Source organism: Labrus bergylta, chromosome 2 (genome assembly GCF_963930695.1).
Source record: "Labrus bergylta chromosome 2, fLabBer1.1, whole genome shotgun sequence".
Taxonomy (NCBI): Eukaryota; Metazoa; Chordata; class Actinopteri; order Labriformes; family Labridae; genus Labrus; species Labrus bergylta.
Genome location: NC_089196.1, coordinates 26,410,651 through 26,429,972, shown reverse-complemented (window position 1 = coordinate 26,429,972; position 19,322 = coordinate 26,410,651). Strand labels below are relative to the sequence as shown.

General features: G+C 39.8%; 1 protein-coding gene across 5 annotated transcripts in view; it reads left to right on the top strand.

The window, feature by feature from the left end:
- grid2 (glutamate receptor, ionotropic, delta 2) overlaps positions 1 to 19,322 on the top strand; it is a 519,407-nt gene that overhangs the window by 340,702 nt on the left and 159,383 nt on the right. For all 5 annotated transcript variants that reach the window (XR_002278273.2, XM_065950252.1, XM_020643448.3 and 2 more), the window contains exons 6-8: positions 2,544 to 2,717; positions 7,515 to 7,676; positions 12,963 to 13,082. Coding sequence is in view for 4 of the 5 variants with exons in the window: in XM_065950252.1 (XP_065806324.1) it covers positions 2,544 to 2,717; positions 7,515 to 7,676; positions 12,963 to 13,082 (456 nt within the window). In the remaining variant the exon portion in view is untranslated. The remainder of the gene's footprint in view (positions 1 to 2,543; positions 2,718 to 7,514; positions 7,677 to 12,962; positions 13,083 to 19,322) is intronic.

The following is a 19,322-nucleotide window of genomic DNA, read 5'->3' as shown; positions in this document are numbered from 1 at the left end:
GGGTGTTTTTGGCATACTGGGCATCTAGCACTTCAAGCAAACTAGACCATCAGAGAGAGCATGGATTTTCTCTATATAGTTTTTTTTTTTAATGTCCGTCAACCCTACCAGTCCTATCTGGAAGATGTAGAAATCAGCTGCTCCTTAGACCAACTTAAACCTGGTCGAAAGTCTAAATTCCATTGGTCAGTATGTTCCTGCTTTAGCAGACACATGATGGGCATTCATAAATAGATTCTTTCACGGACTTCTAGTCTGCCCGTTAGACACACATAGACACATCGCAGAGCTGCCTTTATTTATTATCAGGCACATTAGTTACCATAGATCCTGTTTTTATCCTGTCAGTGTGTTTGGAGATTTTAATGGGCTAATTAATGAGGATATGCCTTTGTTGCCTGATGCAGAGTTGTCTCTTTTGATTTAGAAAGGTGCTAATCGTTTCTGATGTTCTAAGAATAACTGTGTGTTTATCTTCAATCAACATTCAACACATTTCATACATGTCCTGTGTGTGTTCTGTGTAATCAAAGGCACAATGAAAGGAGATAAGTTAAATGTGCCAGCTGGAGATTTGTAAACTTGGCTCTGGATTATTTGATCAAGTTTTAAAACTAAAAGGGGGTTGGACTAGAAGTTTTTCACTTCATCCTACACCCTTTTTGACGAGTTTAAAATGGAGTCAATACAGAACTGCAGCTCTCATTGTTATTTACGTTGTCTGCATAGTTTATTGGTTATTTAAAAAAAGGAAAAAAATAGTATCTCAGAATAAAGACTGAAAAATGGTATTAACTTACATTAAATATCAGTCCAGTCTGCGTGCACACCTGCAGCTCTTAAAGGGGAGTGAGGGCTGGCAGTCTGATTGGTTTGATGAATATTACACCCAAAACACACCTATGCATAATCATGCGACTTAACCCAGTCTCTCAGTGCCCTGCACTTAATTTAGTAAAATGTAGTTAGACACACCTGATATCCCTTTGCACCCCAGTGTTAGACAACATGTTTTAGACCTTGAACTTTTAGTGTTTCTCTTTGTGTGCTGGTGTGTAAATGTGCATTGGTACATCCATATCTGTGTGAGTTTGAGTCCGAGCGCTGTACTCACTTGTCTGCCGATGTGTCTTCACATGCCCTTGACTGCCTGCTGTGAATCTTAATTCTCTTTTGGCCCACAGATCTGCCTTTTTAGCAATTTTCAGCTTTCACTCTGTCCTGCACCTTTTTTTCTTTTGGTTAGCTTTGTGTTTCAGCTCCCCTCAGGGTTTTTGTTTTAATGTAAGCAACCAGCTTCCAATTGCTCCCACGTTCTACCCCCCCCCCCCCCCTCCCAATTCTTCCTGAAGGCATATCTACCCATTTATCAGCTTTATCTTTTTTAATCATTTGAGTCAACTGTAGATCCATATTTTCAGTTCCCTGCCTATTTTCAGAAATTTAATTAGATTTGAAAGCCAGTGTAGATGCTTTTCGACAGCTTCAAATCAATTTGAGATGCACATGCACACTGGCACATACAAAGCCAGGGCAATATACACAGCCCAATTAAAATCGATGAGTACAGCCTATATGTAAATCTAATCAGTATTGATCACATCCCATGAGAATGAATAAGTCTTAGTGAACCTTAATTAACATCTGATAAAAATTAGCACTAATATGAAGTGTGTGTGTGATGGTTTATGAATGTGTTTAGTCTGCACGCAGCGCACCATCCATCCTGTCAAGCGGGCTGCCTTGTTCAAATGAAATGGATTTTACGTGATAGGAAGGCCTGCACACACACACATACACACACACACACACACACACACACACAAAGCTTTCAAAAAACACACACACAAACCCAGACAATCAGTGCACAAGTGTACAAAGAAAGCAAAGGCTGCCTCGGTTGGTGGTTGGTGTTACCTCCACCAGGGACGATAAACGTCAGCTCTCATCTCGTCTCATCTTGACCCTCTGCACTCGCGGAGGATGGATGGATATCCATGGATGGAGAAAGGGAGCGATATTGTGTCCTAGGGCTAAAATTAGCAATGATTCCTCCCCAAGGTTTTGCAAGGACATGTAGAGTACGTGCAAACACACATGTATGAATACAACAAGCTCACACACACACACACACACACACACACACACACACACACACACACACTCACTAACTCACACAGATTCATGCTTTTTACTCCCCTCTGCTTGCTTCCATCTGCTGACATGTACCTTTCATACCTCATAAGTATTTTCCCAGACGATGCAGACAATAGTTTTGACTTCCGCAGTGTGTTGAAAGTAGAGCAAGTAGAGCATATAAAACAAGGTCTAAAGCTTTTGAAGAATGTCTTTCGTGTATAAATTAGAGAAATGCGGTTCTTATGGAGTTGTATCAAACCAAGTTTCTATTGTGGTTTCTGTTTGAGGTTTTGAGATGTTGAAATTGATTTTTTCTCCTCTCTGTTACTTATCCCCCCCCTCATTCTTCTGCCTCAACCCATCACATCCCCACCACCATCCTACTCCTCTCTCCACCATCTCAGGAGCTCTCCGACTACGACTTGCAGGAGTTAGTCATGAAGTCAATCGGCCGGCTGACGTTGGTGCGGCAGACGTTCCCCATGCCCCAGAATGCGACTCAGCGCTGCGTCAAACACAACCACAGGATCAACACGTCCCTCTGTGACCCTAAAAACCCCAAGTCTCAGCAGCTGGAGGTAAGAGCAAGTTAACATATGTTAAAACAACATTAGATAGCTGAAAGTTTAGGTTTGGCAGCCTTTAGAAGAAGAAGAATGAGGATGAGGTTTACTTTTAATCTCCGAAAGGGAAAGTCCATGGTTTACACTTTGTTTTGCGAACATGATACAAGATTTCAGAGTGAGGGGGTACACATTTAAGAGCAGTTGAGGGTGCTATGCCTTGCTCAATGGCACCTCATCAGTGCCAGAGTATTTGACTCTCACTTTATTAGATCTATGTATTTTTTAGTCATTTCAATATGCAGATGTCTCGATTTAAAATATGTGTAATTTTTGTAACAATTTTTATACCAACATACATAATCAGACACAATGATTGACAGTTAATTTATGCTGCTGGGGTGCTCTTATAGTGAGCTGGAAAGGTGTTCCCTTTTCGCCAAAAGGTTTCAGCCAATAGCATCAGAGCCAGTTCAGGCTATAGGGATTTGATGCTAGCCTAACTCAAGAGCAGATCAGAAAACAGGAAATAAATCCACTGAAGAGCATGACATCAAAAAGTTTATTTTACTAAAAGCATAGAAGGTTGTCCAAGAGGAATATTGTCAATTGATGGCTAATTGCCATTAACCACTTGGACATTCAATCAATCAATCCATCAATCAATCAATCAATCAATCAATCAATCAATCAATCAATCAACCTTTATTTATACTTAAGAGTTGATTAAGGTGCAACACTCTTTTAGAATGATACAGAGTCAAATAACAGGAGCAATTAAAAAACAATTAGAAGATGGATAAAATCTGGTGTGGAAGAACATAAAAGGAAGGGAATTAAAATGTACACTAATGTAAAACAGAAAGAAACAGAGGTTAAGAGTTTAAAAAAACAATTTCCTTCTTCTTAAAATGTCCGAAAGATAAAGTGCATTTACGTCAGCTGCTGTAACTTATTCCAGGAGTCAGGGCGCAGAATAACAAAAAGCAGAATTTTCCATTTCTGACCTCGTGGAGGGAAGACAATCATACAACGATGTGTGTCATATTCTTCACCAATAATACATCTTAAAACAGAACGATGAACAGGATCAAGATGCCTGAGTTTTGTGGAGGATGTGTACCTGTAGATTATGTCTCCACACCTTGAGATTCAGGGGAGAACAAAAAGAAACAAGAAGTTGTAACTTCAGCACATCCAGTGTAGTCGAGTTCTTCAACCATCATAAATCAGCAGAACTGATGTGTGTGTGGTGTGCCTGTGATGCAGAGTTACATGCTGTTCATGCCCACATCTTCTGGAAAACTCTCACATTTTCTTTGTGTTATGTTTTAACGGTGTCCTCTGGGGGATAATTTTGTAAAGAGTCTAACATTAGTAATGTATTACAAGCAGCTCAGTTGCTCCATTTCTGTCCATTTTAAAACTGCTCCTGTTCTTTTAGTTTGACAGGTTAACTTGTCTACCAATCCAAAAGCCTCAACATTACATAAAGCTGCTTTTTTCACCTGCAACATTAATCACTTTGGGAAAAGCTGGCTCACATCCTTATGTGTGTTTATCTGAGTTTACACAATTCATCTTGAAGTCTGGTCATAGAAAAACACAGGGACAGTTTATTTCCTCCGCCTTCACATTTCTTGGGCTTTATATATATAAATATTTGTTTGTTTTTCCACATTTATTTATTTACTTACATGTCCCCTGGGGTGGCAATATGTATGCAATTATTACCCCTACTTGTGTGTGTGTGTGTGTGTGACTCATCAAGCTGCCGTCAAACAGAGTGGAGAAAAGGGAACACACTCTTATTTATGTGTCAAGACAAAAAAATGAAATTGAATTAATGTGCTGTTGATTTATGTGGATGCATACGCCCCTGAGGGAACACATTTGATGAAAGTTGGAAATACATAGAAAAACAGAGACGTGCTCTTAATGTTTATGTGGGTATCTGCCTTTCAAGTCCAGAGACAGTTGTGCTCCAGGTCTACACCCACGATAATCAGAAGCGGGATATAAAAATGGTTATTAGTTTTTTAATGGATTAAAGTCCTATAATATAATGAAATGAAAATATCAGCTAAATACATACATTTCATTTTAAACACTATTTAAATCAAAAGGTTGATTGAAGCCCATAGGTTGGAGACTTGCAATGCAAACTACTCTAGCTCTTTAATGCGACAACATTGTTAACTTGAGAAGCCCTGAAGCATTCAGTAATGTAAATAAAGCTCTACTTGTGTGCTCTAATATGCATCAAGTGCTCCTCAAGTGTAAAAAGCTATTATCAGGAATCAACCCCTCCAACGTATCCATTATTTGTCAACTTGACCACAGGCATAAGGCTGTGAGCATTCATTGCACTGTGGAGGGACAGAGTGTGTGTGTGTGTGTGTGTGTGTGTGTGTGTGTGTGTGTGTGTGTGTGTGTGTGTGTGCGTGCGTGCGTGCGTGCGTGTGCGTGAGTGTGGCTCATTTCAGTCGAAGACAAACAATTTTTGTGTATCAGGCAAAGAGAGGCACAGTTGAAACAGGGTTGTACACATGTTCATGTTGATATCAAGTGTGTGTGTGTTTGTGTGCGTTTGTGTGTGTCTGTGTGTGTGCGTGGGTTTGTGAGTGGGTGAATTTTAGTGAGACAGAGAGAGAGAGAGGAAGCAGATCTGCTCAGCGGTCAGAGAGTGGCCCAGAAGACCAATTTCACACTGCACTGAAGCATATCAACTCAGGCTGACCACACACACACACACACATGCACGCACGCACACACACACACACACACACACACACACACACACACACACGCGCACACACACACACCATATAATGTTCGCTTGGAGTGTGCAGAGCCCACTGATCATTGAAGCTCCCCATAGAGCGGTAGATTTTCACTTTAATTTTCTGAGAAAAAGCAGCAGGCAGTGAGACAGTGAGACAGAATGATTGATGGAAAAAAGACAGCAAGTGAACGAGACAGACAGAGATGTGGAAGGATGGATTCTTGCAAAGAAAGTGAACGAAAAGTCAAAAGTAGTTTTTAAAACACATTTTGTCACGTTTGGATGAAAACTTATGGAATAAAGATGTTTTCATAAAACAAAATTGACATGCTTGTGTGTCTTTATAAACTTTACATTAAGGCTGTCAGCATTAACTAGTTAGTCGTGATTCATTAAGGTCTGAAATTAATGCATTGATTTTTTTAAATCAAGATTAGTCATATGCCATGCACTGTGAATTAGCATTAGCAGTGTCTCCTGTATTCACAAAGATGGAAAAGAACGACACTGCTGCATCTTTGAATGTCTCATTATCATTAAAATAAACTTCAAAACAGCTCAGCTGACGAGTCAAAAGTAATATCCACCTCATGACATCAAACATTTTACTCTCTTAACTTACCTCTTTAGCTGTTTTCTTAATGTTTTTGATCCGTAATGAGTTACTTTTTCTGTGGTTAAGTTAATGTCGTTAAACCTTGGAATTCTTACAGTACTTTTTTTCAAAATAAAAGCAGGATGAATTGAAACAGCAAGTAAAGTACTCTCAGTTTAAGAAGGTACAAAAATGTAAAATAGAAGCCTCACAATTTATTTTAAGATTTATTTCTTGGGCTTTTTGTGCCTTTATTGATGAGATAGGATATTGGATGGAGTCTGGAACCAGGGAGAGAGAGAGAGATTAGGGAATGACATGCAGGAAATAAGCCACAGGTTGGACTCGAACCCGGGCCACCCGTCTGGGGGGCCACAGTCTCGCTCAATGGGCGCGCACACCAACCACCACACCACCGAGTCTCACAATTTTTATTCCTAAATGCGAAATAACATAACCTCAAACTTGTGATCAAATGTGATTAATCGCAAATTTAATGATTCCTTGAAAACGTCGTGTCAGGAAAGGTTATCTCTGCTATACAATAGAGTTTTATTTTTAAATAAGTGCAACAAGCTCTTCAGCACTTTAATGACCAAATCCCGATTTATGCAATCTTGACCTTTCACATTCATGTTAAAAAAAAGTCTTTAAATGATTGATCTCTGGATTATTTTGACATCAGAAGCTTTACCATGCAATAAAAATGTTTTGAGCTGAACTTGAATGTTTATTTCTCTGGAAAGAAGACAAAACCATCAGTAACTGTCTTGTGAGTAGAAATGCCATGGTTATTATTTATGATTAACTGCAGTAGTCAATCTATTTATTATTTTCTCATCTACATGGAGACAAGAAGCCGGGTAAATCACGTAATGATCGATCACAGACTGAATAAACTCCTCTCCTTATCTTTTCCACCTCTCTCTTCCTCATTCTTTGGTGCCAAGTACCCATCAATACGCTTTAATTAATGTCACCCTGCTTTTCCTCTGAGTGAGTGTGTGTCTGTGGGTGCGGGGAGTGCATGTGTGCAAAGATGTCCTGTTTTAGATGAAACAGGAGGATAGAGGAGGTAAAGTGGGAGGCTGCAAAGCAAAGCCCCCGTTTATGATCAAAGTGCTGATGGATATTAATGAGAGTGAAGTATTTAGTTTTGATAACATTTCAGCTTGAAAGCGTTTGGCCTATTTCTCCATCTTATTACCAAAATCTGCATGTCTGTGTCAGTCCATCTTTTTAAACTAGACTTCATAACTGGAGCACATGGATCCAAGACTTTGATCACTCGGAAATCATGATGGAGTCAGTTTCTTGTTTTCAACTTGATCAGCATTATGCAGAAGTATCTTATCATCCTCTCATCCTTGATTATCTCTCTCTCTCTGTATTGCCGACTGACTTTCTTGTCATGTCTCTCCCCCCCTCGTAGATCACCAACCGCTACATCTACGATTCTGTGCTGTTGCTGGCCAACACCTTCCACAGAAAATTGGAGGACAGGAAGTGGCACAGCATGGCCAGTCTGAGCTGCATCCGGAAGAACTCCAAACCATGGCAGGGAGGCAAGAGCATGCTGGACACTGTCAAAAAGGTAAGAAAATAAAGAGGAAAAACCCAACCATTTCTCTGCACGTTGAACAGAGAGGAATTCAGCTACAGTTAGTTAGATATAATTAAAACAGATATACAGGCAGACACAGCACAGCAGACACAGCACACAAAACAAGTGACTGATGCACTCAACACAGTTCAGTTTCTTTCAAACCATGATCCAGATGTGAATCTTTGTAACATGAAAGATGGTCAGCGTAGTGCAGAATAAATCCATGTGCTTAGGAGAATACAAAAAAGCCATGCTGAATGTATTACCATTATACAGCTCAAAACATCCTTATTCAAAATAAAACTAAATACGTTTGTTTGGCTGGTGATGAAGTGCAATGTCCTGTAGCTTGTAAGCATCTTAAAAAGAGTAGGTAAGACAACAACACTAAAACATGTCTCTCTTGATTTTTGCCCAAAAAATAAAACTGCCTCCCTTCTCTGGTCGAAACAGGAACGACAAATTCAACACCGGAATCAAAACTTAGAAGGAAGACAAACAGGCTGCTGTGTTGTTGTCAGAGAAGCAGCATTTCAACATGGCATGTTTCCTTAATGTGTGATGATATAATAAGATCATTTTATGATGAATTCAGTATATGAGATGAGAGATGAGATGAGATTCAACTTTATTGTCATTACACATATACAAGTATAGAGTAACGAAATGAGGTTTGGCATCTCACCAGAAGTGCAAATAAGCAGAAAGTGCAAGAGTCTGTGCTATGTACAGTAATTACAAAATTTACAGATGTAGACAAAAAAGTGAATTATTAGGTATATCTGGATGGCTGGATTAATGGGATGCATCTATCTCACATCTTGCTTCTTAAACATGTATACATTTTTTTAATGAAAATCTACACCATTTCTGAATCAGTATGAACTCACCATTAGATACAGAGAAGATGATACGTTTAAAACTACGAGAAACAGTGACAGTATACCAATCAGACAGACAAGACAACCAACACTTACATCTCCCTGATTAACTTTTGAAACTTGGTTGTTGATCTCTTTGATCAAGGTCACCTGTCTGGAATATGACTCCGAGCTGTCCGTGTGTTTCATCAGCCTCCTGCTGTTCTCGGCTGCTACTGTGTGATACTTGTAGTTGTGTTTGTGCCAGCTTGAAAAAAAAAAAAAAAAGCTCATGAATGCCTTGTTTCAAAAACATACTGTTCAAGCATTCTCACAACAGTGTCTGCCAAAAATGAAGTCTTTACTCAGAACAAAAAAACACATCTTTCTGTCTGTTTGGAGATGAGTCTTGATTACTGCCGTCGTGAAAAACTAAAAAAAACAACATGCCCGTTCCCTAACCCAACTACTCCACGCAAGCACAAACTCAGATGTCTTCCTATTTTTAGTCGAGTCTCCTGTGTATCTTTTTAGTGAGAGGGAAAACAGCTCTCACACTTTTCATTTAGGGGAACATGCATTTGCATTTCAAGACATTGTGCTCATTACATGAAATTTTGGAGACCAGGCGCCATCGTTCCTTAGCTGTTATTGAAACAGCAAGATGCGGTCTCTGCTCAATTCATTTATACAATTCCGTCTCTTACTCGAGCTGAAATCCCCACCAGGGATCAACAGTGACATAGAGGAGGCTTTAAATACGTCTACCTTTGTTCTTACTACATGAAAATCCAATTTCTCTTCATAACTTTGACTAAAAGTTTCCACGTTCCTGTGCTTTGCAGACTTCATGAACTAATTGCTTATGAATTCAAAGGATTGCACACCTTTAAAAAAACATGCATCAATCAGCAAGTTTGTTCAGTTCCTCAACAGTTGACTTTTGGGAGATAGTGGATTTCATCCCGCAGCTGTGATTTTTTATGAATCTCTGAATTTCACCTTGAGTTTTTTGACGCTTGAGTTTGGCAACACTTTCATCACTGTTAAATCCAATTGGATCAATGCCCTCTGTTTTGATATCAATAAAGAAGTGCTCCAGGGAAGGCAGTTTGACTGAATGATGAAGCCAAGTGAAATGCTAATTTGGGATTAGTGTCAGACAATAATAAATGCAGCGCAATGCTCTTTTATATCTATCTCTGCATTTCACCTTGAGATGAGGCTGGGTCTTGGCAACACTTTCATCAGCCAGCTCCGGCTGTTAAAGCAGTCCTGATGGCTGTCTCAACAGAGCTGTGTTAAAGAGCCCTGAGCAGTAGGAGAGTTCAGCTCAGCAGCCTGGCAGTGGCATCGCTTCCATTTTGCACTGTATCAGCACTGTGTGTTCCTCACTGTGCGTGCCTGTGTGTTTAATCAGCGTTTTGGTATGTGGGGCCATTATGCTAATGATAAATACTTATTTGCAGCTGTTGACAAGGAGCTGGATTGATGTTGACGTTTGGATTTCATTGACAAATAAAGTGCAGTAAGTGAAACTGCTGTAACAGTAATGCCAAAATTCTGACATGGTGCTAAGCTGTCATTGGCTGGTGTGTAACCACCATTATGTCTTAGTTAACCTGGTAGGTTTTAGGCCTTTAGACCTTCTGCACACCCCAAGAGCTTCAACCAGGGCCCCAAACTGTATCAAAGTCCAAATTCATCATTCCTTCCATTTGAAACAACAGGTGTTTACTTTTCATCTTCCAATAATGAAAAACTAATTTCATGTCTCCGTTCTTATTTTTTTTCTATTTTTTCCCCCCACTCGGTCTCATGGGCCCAGTGGCGTGTTCTTTGTATCAGGTGCAATTAAAGGGAAGATAATTGTTTGAATGTATTGTGCCAATACTGAGCTGCCAACATTAATTAACTCAATAATTACGAAAGGCAATGAACAGTATCTGTGTGCAGCCCGGCTTCCAAGAAAGCAAATAAACATGCAGTCTATTAAGTGTGACGCTGTGTGTGTGTGTATTTGTATGTGTGTGTTTGTGTGTATTTGTATGTGTGTTTGTGTGTATTTGTATGTGTGTGTTTGTGTGTGTTCGGTCGACCCCGGGGAATAAAGTAATTAACTACGGTTATATATGCCAAATGGAAAATTTACATTCTATAGAAACAATATCAGACAAACTGTCATCAAGGAGATACTAATGCACATTTTATCACCTCTTTCTGTACACATGAACACATCTGAACACAGCTGCTTTCCACCACTCTGATCCAAATTAAAAAGTGATAAATACATCGTTTCTTGGACTTGGTAGGTGTATTCTTTAAATTACATGATGTCACTCATTTCAAACTAAAATAATCCTCACTTTTAAAATGATAACAATCTTTCCCAAATATCTAGATTTGTTTTATTTGCAGTTTCAATTGAAGTAATTACCTCGATCAATGTAAACAGTGAGGATAAGGTAACCAAAAACAAACAATTCTTATTTTCAAGTCATTGTACCGCAGGTCACACCTACACATTCACACACTGATGGTAGAGGCTGCTATGTGAAGCGACCATCAGAAGTAACTAATCCCATTCATACACTGCACACGGAGCAGCAAGAGCAACTTCAGGTTAAGTGTCTTGCCCAAGGACACATCGGACATGGTGCTGCAGGAGCTGGGGATCGAACCCCCAACCTTCCGCTTGAGAGACAACCGGGTCTATCACTGACCCACAGCCGCCCCCAAAATATGTCCAAACTAGACTACAGAGCAGCCCAGTGCTGTGCTTTAATAACTACATGCCATGTATTAAACCATATGGGATTTCGAAACACTGATGATGAATGCTGTACAATAAATGCCATGATATGAAGGGTGGTGCACGCTATGCAACTTTATATTTATGTTTGAATGTGTGCATCATAGCCCATGTCACACACAGTGTGTCAAGCACAGACACACATTGAACATGAATTGTATTATAACACCTCTCCTTCCCCAAAGCAGGAGCAGCGTCACCTCCACTGACAGCTCACACCACTAGAAGGCAGGGCAAAGGGACTGACACCTTATGTGTGTGTGTGCGTGCCTGTGTGCGTTTGTGTGTGTTTGTTCTAGTTTTTCAATAAATCCACCTCAAACTGAAACTTTGCAGCCTCTAATTAAAAAAAAGTTTCATGTGCAACCCGCTCTTCTGTCATTGGACCGGTTCTTGAGAAACAGATGATTCATGTCTCGGTTTGACTCCATGCAGGTATTTTATCTGATTTCTAGTGAGTTTGATTACTTCATGTCAGACTTACAGCAACAACTATTGTTGAGGCCTCTTACAGCCAAAAGATAATCTTCTTCTGTTGATGAGAACAGACATAATTAGTATGCTAATTAGGATAATGAAAGCAATCAGGATGATGATGACCACAATCACGCCGGTAGTACTTATTCACAAAGTACTTGTGCACTCTATTTTTAATCTTTGTTAAGTGTTTTACTTAATTGCCTTTTGTGTTTTAGACTTTGTGTTGTAACAACACTTTGACAACAGATTTTATAACCGGTTGTCCTTTTCAGTATGAATACATTCCTTCATTGTTTTGTCTTGCTTTGATTAAAGGCAAACAATCTTTTTTGTGTGGAATCACAATCGAGGCCTGATTCACTAAATGGCTTTGTGTAGCTTTTGCAACACACCTGTGCAAACCCATACCCAATTGCCCTGCAGAGAACCATCTCTGTGCACTGGTTCTGGTTGCGAGCATCGAACTAAGCGATTACGCAGTCATTTGGGGAAACACTGTCCACTTTCTGCACACAAAATTTTCATAAAAAAAAAAAGTGTCTACTTCACAAACACCAGATATGATGCACAAATACTTGCAACACTATGGCTCCCAAATTTATACTTATTTATTTGCTAACGCATGTAGTTCATCTTTGGGCGCCACAGAGTTGTGAGTCTTTGTGCATCATATGCAGTGATTTGTTATGACTCAGCACCTAAGCAAGAGATGTGCTTGTGTTTACTGACTTTTTCTGGACTAAATCCACAAACGCCGGCGCAGATAGCCTCGCACAGTTGGAGTGCAAAAACGGTCTGTTGAGACAAGGTGGTAAATGCACCGCAGTGTTTCTAAGTCTCAAATGCAAACCTTCCAGTGATCAGGAAAACAATTCTGCCTCTGTATTAAAATGAATGATCAATATATGAAGTCTGTAAATATTACTTTGACGTTACTTTTGTTAATATACAGTAACTCAGGGTTACACTAGTCGGGGCTTTCAGTGGCTATTACCTGACTCAGATAGATAGAGGTAAGGTTGAAAAATTGGAAAACTGTCCCTTTAATTTATTAATTATCACAAGCAGGAGTAGTGTTAAAATGATTCCACAATGAAATCCTTCCTTCTTGTTTTGTTGCAGTTCGGAGTGAGCGGCCTCACCAGTTTCCTAGAATTCACCGACAATGGCAGCAACCCCAACATCTTCTTCGAAATCCTGGGAACAAATTATGGAGAAGACAGGGGCCGGGGAGTCAGCAGGGTAAGTAGTTAAAACAGGACCCCTGTGTGGTGTTTTACCGTGGGTGAAGAGGGGAATCATTTCTGCAGCTGCAGTGGATTTACATAATTCCTGGATTTACTGGGGAATTTCTCTGCACCTGCTCTCTATGTTATTTTCATCTCATATTTATTCAGCTTCTTCGTTCCTTGTGGCTGTCACTTCTGTGAAGAAGAGAACTGCTCTGCTACCTGTCTGTATTTACTTTTAGACTCTTCAGGATTATTTCCCCCCTTTTTTCTATTAACATGGAAAAACAATTGCAAAGAAGAAGTGAAAGCATCTAACCATATCTTACATTTTTCAATTTACACCCTTCTTTGTTTTTATCTAAGTTTGGTTACTTGTTTTTCTCTGGGCAAGTTGGATACACAATCATCCAACCACTCACCTGTCTTTCATTGGTTCAATGAGAAGCTTTTGTAAATGGAATCTGGCAAGGACATGCAAAATAACATGATACATCCAGTGAATCTTCATCGTCTGTGTCCCTGTGTCCACCTAGTGTTTTTTGGGGCAGAAAAGCTCTGGCTGTGCGCTCAGAAGCGCCTGCATGCAGCATGTGTGTGCTGAGAATAAAAGCGCTGCACGTTGGTCCTGTCTCTATAACAACAGTCTGTTGACCAAGGTGGCTGTATGACCTACTGTACCACCTTCTTTTTACGATATGTTTTGTATTTGAGATCATTTATTTCCCGATCAGACACAGAGCAAAGAGAATACAAGACACGATCTGTAGGAGGGAAACATACGGGGAATATCTTATATTTGGAAAAGAGCGACAGTGACGTCAACAGCGCTTTTCTGAAAAGTTCAAAGATCTTCATCTCAAAGTGGTCGGAGTGACCGCACAAAAAGGCAGTGAGCTCAGTAACAAAAAAATGCTGTGCTCATCACTGCACTTCTTCCTCAATGACAAATCGAAATCAAGAAGGTGCAGAACTTTCACTATCAACTTTGTCAACAAAAATTTCAGAGGCAAAATGAATCCTTTATCTTGAACCTTTTAACTCAAGCACCCAGACTTGATTTTGCAAGAGGGTACTATTTCCTGGTCTATAGCTGCGGCTTTTTTTAACATAGCAACAGTATGCACAGGTGAGAAGCGATCTGTAATGGGGTAGTAGTCGCTGCCAGTGCGAAAAAACCTCAGCCAGTAGACACAGGGTCTAATGAACTGATGTCAATTTCCCTACACTCGTCATGCTTCATAGGAGAAGATCTGTTTTACAAATATACACTACCTGGGGCAAAAAGTACTATTCATAATCTGATGTGACACTGTGACATCATAAACACACCTACACACACACACACACACACACACACACACACACACTCACACACACTCCTCCATACCAGGGGGATCACTCTATAAATATATGAGTGGAGGTAGGGAGCTGTGATTACGGATAATGTGGTGAGACACCAACATCACGCAGCATGCCATCATAGACTAAATGAATCTTTAAAGTGCAACATAATTACATTAAGGCACAATTCCCAACTCAGAGAGCATAATTACTTCTGAGGGAACTGAGGCACTTGTTACACTGTACAGGCGGCTGCCACGATCTCTTTTAACACACAGGACATTTGTTTGTCTGTCTTTGGGATTCAATTAAATTCAAACATGGAATAAAATCACTAACGAGAGGATAATGTTTTCTCTGAGTGCCTGCATTTTCACTTCCTGTAGCTGAATCATACCTTTTAGAAATGATGAGGAGCTCTGTTAAATGATGTTCATGCAGGGTGTCTAATCTGCAATAAAATCACGGAAGATATGTGTCAGGCTAGAAAAGAGGAAGGTGAAAATAACCTGGCTCTGACCTCCTCACCGCTGTAAGGAAAAGCCAGAGGAAACTCCGCTGAGGCAACTTATGTCTAACGATGTACAGGGGAACAAGTAAGAAGGGGATTAGAGCACTCATGAAGCAGTCAGAAAAGATATACATAATGCATACCATCTTATACTGCAAAGGATTTATTGGCTTGCCAAGCAAAAGTTGGCTTAAAGATTCTGTTTCTTAGTTTTCATTCTGTATTCACCTGTGCACTTTGAGCATGATAGCAGGTTAGAGGGGGGAATAGAGCTTAATGAAAATGGATGATCATGAAAAGTAACCCGTTACCTTTGACCGGAGAGGTTAACATCCTCCGGAACGTAATGATGACCTGAGTGACAATGCTTCATTCTCAGGTTAATAATATAGTATGAACCACAGGCAGTGAAGATGTCTTCATGATTTAAAGCATCCTGATGTTGTAATGTAACATGCTGGATTTCCAATCATTAAACAGAGTAAAAGAATCTGAGACAATTCAGCCAAAGACAGGAAACATCAATTCATAAAGACTAGTGCAAGTTAGCATTATCATGATACCAGAATTCCAAACTTTGACACAGTACTGGTCAAATGATGTCAATGCCTGTTTCAATACGACAGCAGGAAAAAATAGATAGATACCGATAGAATAGGTACTATAGAATAGGTAAATAGTAATAGGTACCGATAGTGATTTTCTTTCTTTAAAATAACCATAAACTGCAGGAAAACTTTTACATGCTGTCTAAATTGAAGAAATATGTTGCATATGTTCAGTACTGAAAGTATTTGTGCAATTTAATGGTTTATTTTTGGGTTATTTTATGCCTTTATTTAGAGATAGGACAGTGGATAAAGTCAGAAATCAAGCAGAGAAAGATTGGGGAACGACACATGAGAAAGGGGCCACAGGCCGGACCTGAACCTGGATCGCCCACCCGGGGGACCTGGACTTCTGCACATGCACATGCACCAACCACCAGCGCCCCTATTTGTGCAATTTAGACAATGTTTTCAGTTGCTTTCAAAAATAGAGTTATTTTAAAGTATTCCATCTCAAATATCATTCATAATCCTGTTTAAACTTTGAATGGGCCACAGCTGCTTTCTCCCTCTGATAGAACGAGCGTTTTGTCTCAATCAGAAATGACAAATACACAAAGACTATTGTAAACTGAGACATCATATAACTGTAATTCAGTCTAACCTGTACGCATATAGGCAATACACTAACTAGATTTAATTTACGTGATTATGATAACGGTCTATAAGTAATTATAAAATTTAATAATACCTCTTAAATCATTTTGCAATCATAATTAGCAGCAATAAGCAATCAGCCTCAGCAATAACTTTAATTTGATAACATGGTGGAAAACTGGGGAAGCAGTGCAGCAGATTGTCTTTATGTAGAAGTAGTTGTTCAAGAAGAAGTCATGTAGAGCTAATTTTATTCTCACTTCAGCTTCATCAATTTAGATAGTGAATTATTATAGAACAACAAAACGTATCAATAGAAGGACTCTCAACATTCTTCTAATCAGCATTGTGTTAGCTTTCACATACACATGACATTCTCTAGAAAATTAATTTAACCATAAGAAATTATATTTATAGACAGACATTCAGTAACTTTAGTGTTGTATTCGATGCTAGTATTTTTTAAGGTTTGCATAATAATGATAATATCAATAATATTAGTAACATAACAATAATAATACTTATCAAGACACTTCAGAAACAACAACATTCAGACATACAGTTAAAACAGAACTGTCTAAAAAGAGCCAAAGACAAATGAAGGTAAAAACGATAAAACAGAAGATAAAATGATCTGTCAGGGCGCTGGTGACGCCGTGGTTAGTGCGCACGCCCCATGTATGGAGGCTGTGGTCTTCCAGGCGGGCGGCCCGGGTTCGAATCCGGCCTGTGGCTCCTATCCCGCATGTCATTCCCCACTCTCTCACTCCCTGAGTTCCGACTCTATCTACTGTCCTATCTCTCCAATAAAGTCACCGAAAGCCAAAAAAAAAATCTTAAAAAAAAAAAAAAAAAAAGATCTGTCAGCTAAAAAGGCAAGTCTGTAAAAATGAGTTTAAAGATGGGATTTAGGAGCAGTAACAGAATCAGAGTGCGAGGCCATGTAGGGGCTTTTTTAAACATGTATGTCACATTCCCGATCGTCACATGTTAGAAGCCTGCTAAATATTTGATCCTTACAACATGCAAAGTATTCTTACAGCAGCCACTGCTTCATTAATGTAGCCTTCACTGTGTGGGAACTTTGTGTTTTAATGGTTGTGGAGATGGAGGTTTCACCTTACAATGACCTTCCCTAGAAAACATGTCTAACCCTTGACACACATTAAATTAAGATTCGTTATAATTCTGGCTGAATTATAGATGATCTCTCTCTTTCTTGCCCGGCAGGTCACTACACCATGTGCATTAACTTTCATTCAATATGGAGTGAAATGTGTTTCTCTTGTACACCCCTGTTAATGTACAGCTGTGTGTTTATATATAGGAGAGCCATTCAGTGTCTGCATTAAGGATTTATACATTATGGACAACATGCTCACACTACTGTACAGCAACCTCTCTGTTGTAGAGCGGAGTGTGTGTCTGCAGATCATTAGCAGTATACACATATACCGTAATTAAACTTCATTCTGTTGAGAGTACCACTACCATGAGAGGGCCTTTTTTTTTTATTTTTTGAACACGCCCTCACTCTTCTTTCTTATCTCTCCTGACGGTCTCACTAATGACTGACACACTGTGCTGCACTTTTATCTCCTTTTTTCTATCTTACCTTAATTGAATTATTCATCCAAGGACCCCCTCTTTAACCCCCCCCCCCCTACTCAATCCCCTCTTCCTCTCTCTTCCCTCCATCTCCCCGGTCTGCCATCTCCATAATCTGCCTTTCGCCTTTTCCAATCCTCCCTCGTCGAGAATATTTACCACCATCATACTTCACACATATGCACACAGCTGTCGCGTGATAATGATTATAGCAGACACCTGATATTGTCGTAATTATTATGGCTGCCCTGTGGTAGAATTGGCTTTCTGCTCCATTACCTTCAGTAGCTATACAGTACATGGGAGCGTATATCTCTCCCACTATACATCTACAGGCATGCAAGGCTCCAATGCTCTCTTATAGAGAGGCGACAAGTCTGCCATGTGTAATTACTTCGTTAGCTATCTGCGACATCTTACATGACTTCAGAGAGGAAGAATGGCTTCAGATTTATACTGAAGAAGCAGCACAGTGTAAAAGGGTTGCAGCTAAACGGGGAATAAAAGGAGGATGACAAAAAAGGAAGGGGTACCGTGGAAGACTGATGCATTGTTGCTCGATTAAGGGAGAAGGGTGTATGTGAAAGAGAGAAAATGAAACAGGCAGGGGGACAGCTAGAAAGGAGATAGATGACCTAATCCTTATAGATCCTGTAGGAGAGATAGAAACAGCAGCACAGGTCATGATAGAGTCACAATCATTACTCTCCCGCACATGCTCACGCTCTCTTTTTTTTTTTGGGCTCTCACATCAGCACATATTCTCCATCTTTTGGAGGAGACACAGAAATATTGTCCCGCTTTGTAAGAATCAATGGCCTCGCAAACTGCAGCACTCTTAAATTGAGGTCACCTTCAATTATCATCTACTAGCCCAGTCTGACATATCTGGTAAATTACGCTAAGTGACTTCACAGAGTCATGGGACCTTGGAAGCCCCCACCTCACCCCGCAGTCCTGTCATCATGTGAAAAAAATGTCTCCCATTACATGTTTTGAACCACTGAAAGGCACATTTTCTTATGCGATGGCTTAATGCGCCCACCAACTCAAACACACGCACACAGTTCCCTCAGGAATGCATGCAAGCTGATGTATACACACTCATTTGCATACATCTTCTGGCATCTTCAGATATGCTAAGCTAGCCCTTTTGGCTTTGCATGGCAATTAATGTCAGTCTGCATGACCATCAGTTTGTAACACAGAGAAACAGCAGGGTTTCTACTTTAAAACCAAGCAAATACACAGACATGCAGGGAGGATTTGCTATTTGACATCATCCATTTCAACTGAGCTCCGATTAGAGTTAATTATTGTTGTAAGAGTGTCTTTCATAAGACTGCATAGTGGCAGACGCAGCTGTTATATCCTTTTCAATAAGATTGTTACAGAGGGTAGATATTCTTGAAGAAAACATATTGTACCCTCTGGATGAGGGTGAACAATCTAAATCAGAGAGAACACTAGTAATGTTTTTTGATGCCAGGCTCAGAACAAGAAGATGAATCTGTTCTTTCACTTTTTTTTTTAGTTTGATTAAATTTACCAATCCGGGCTTCCCTTTCTAATATCTCTTCATTTT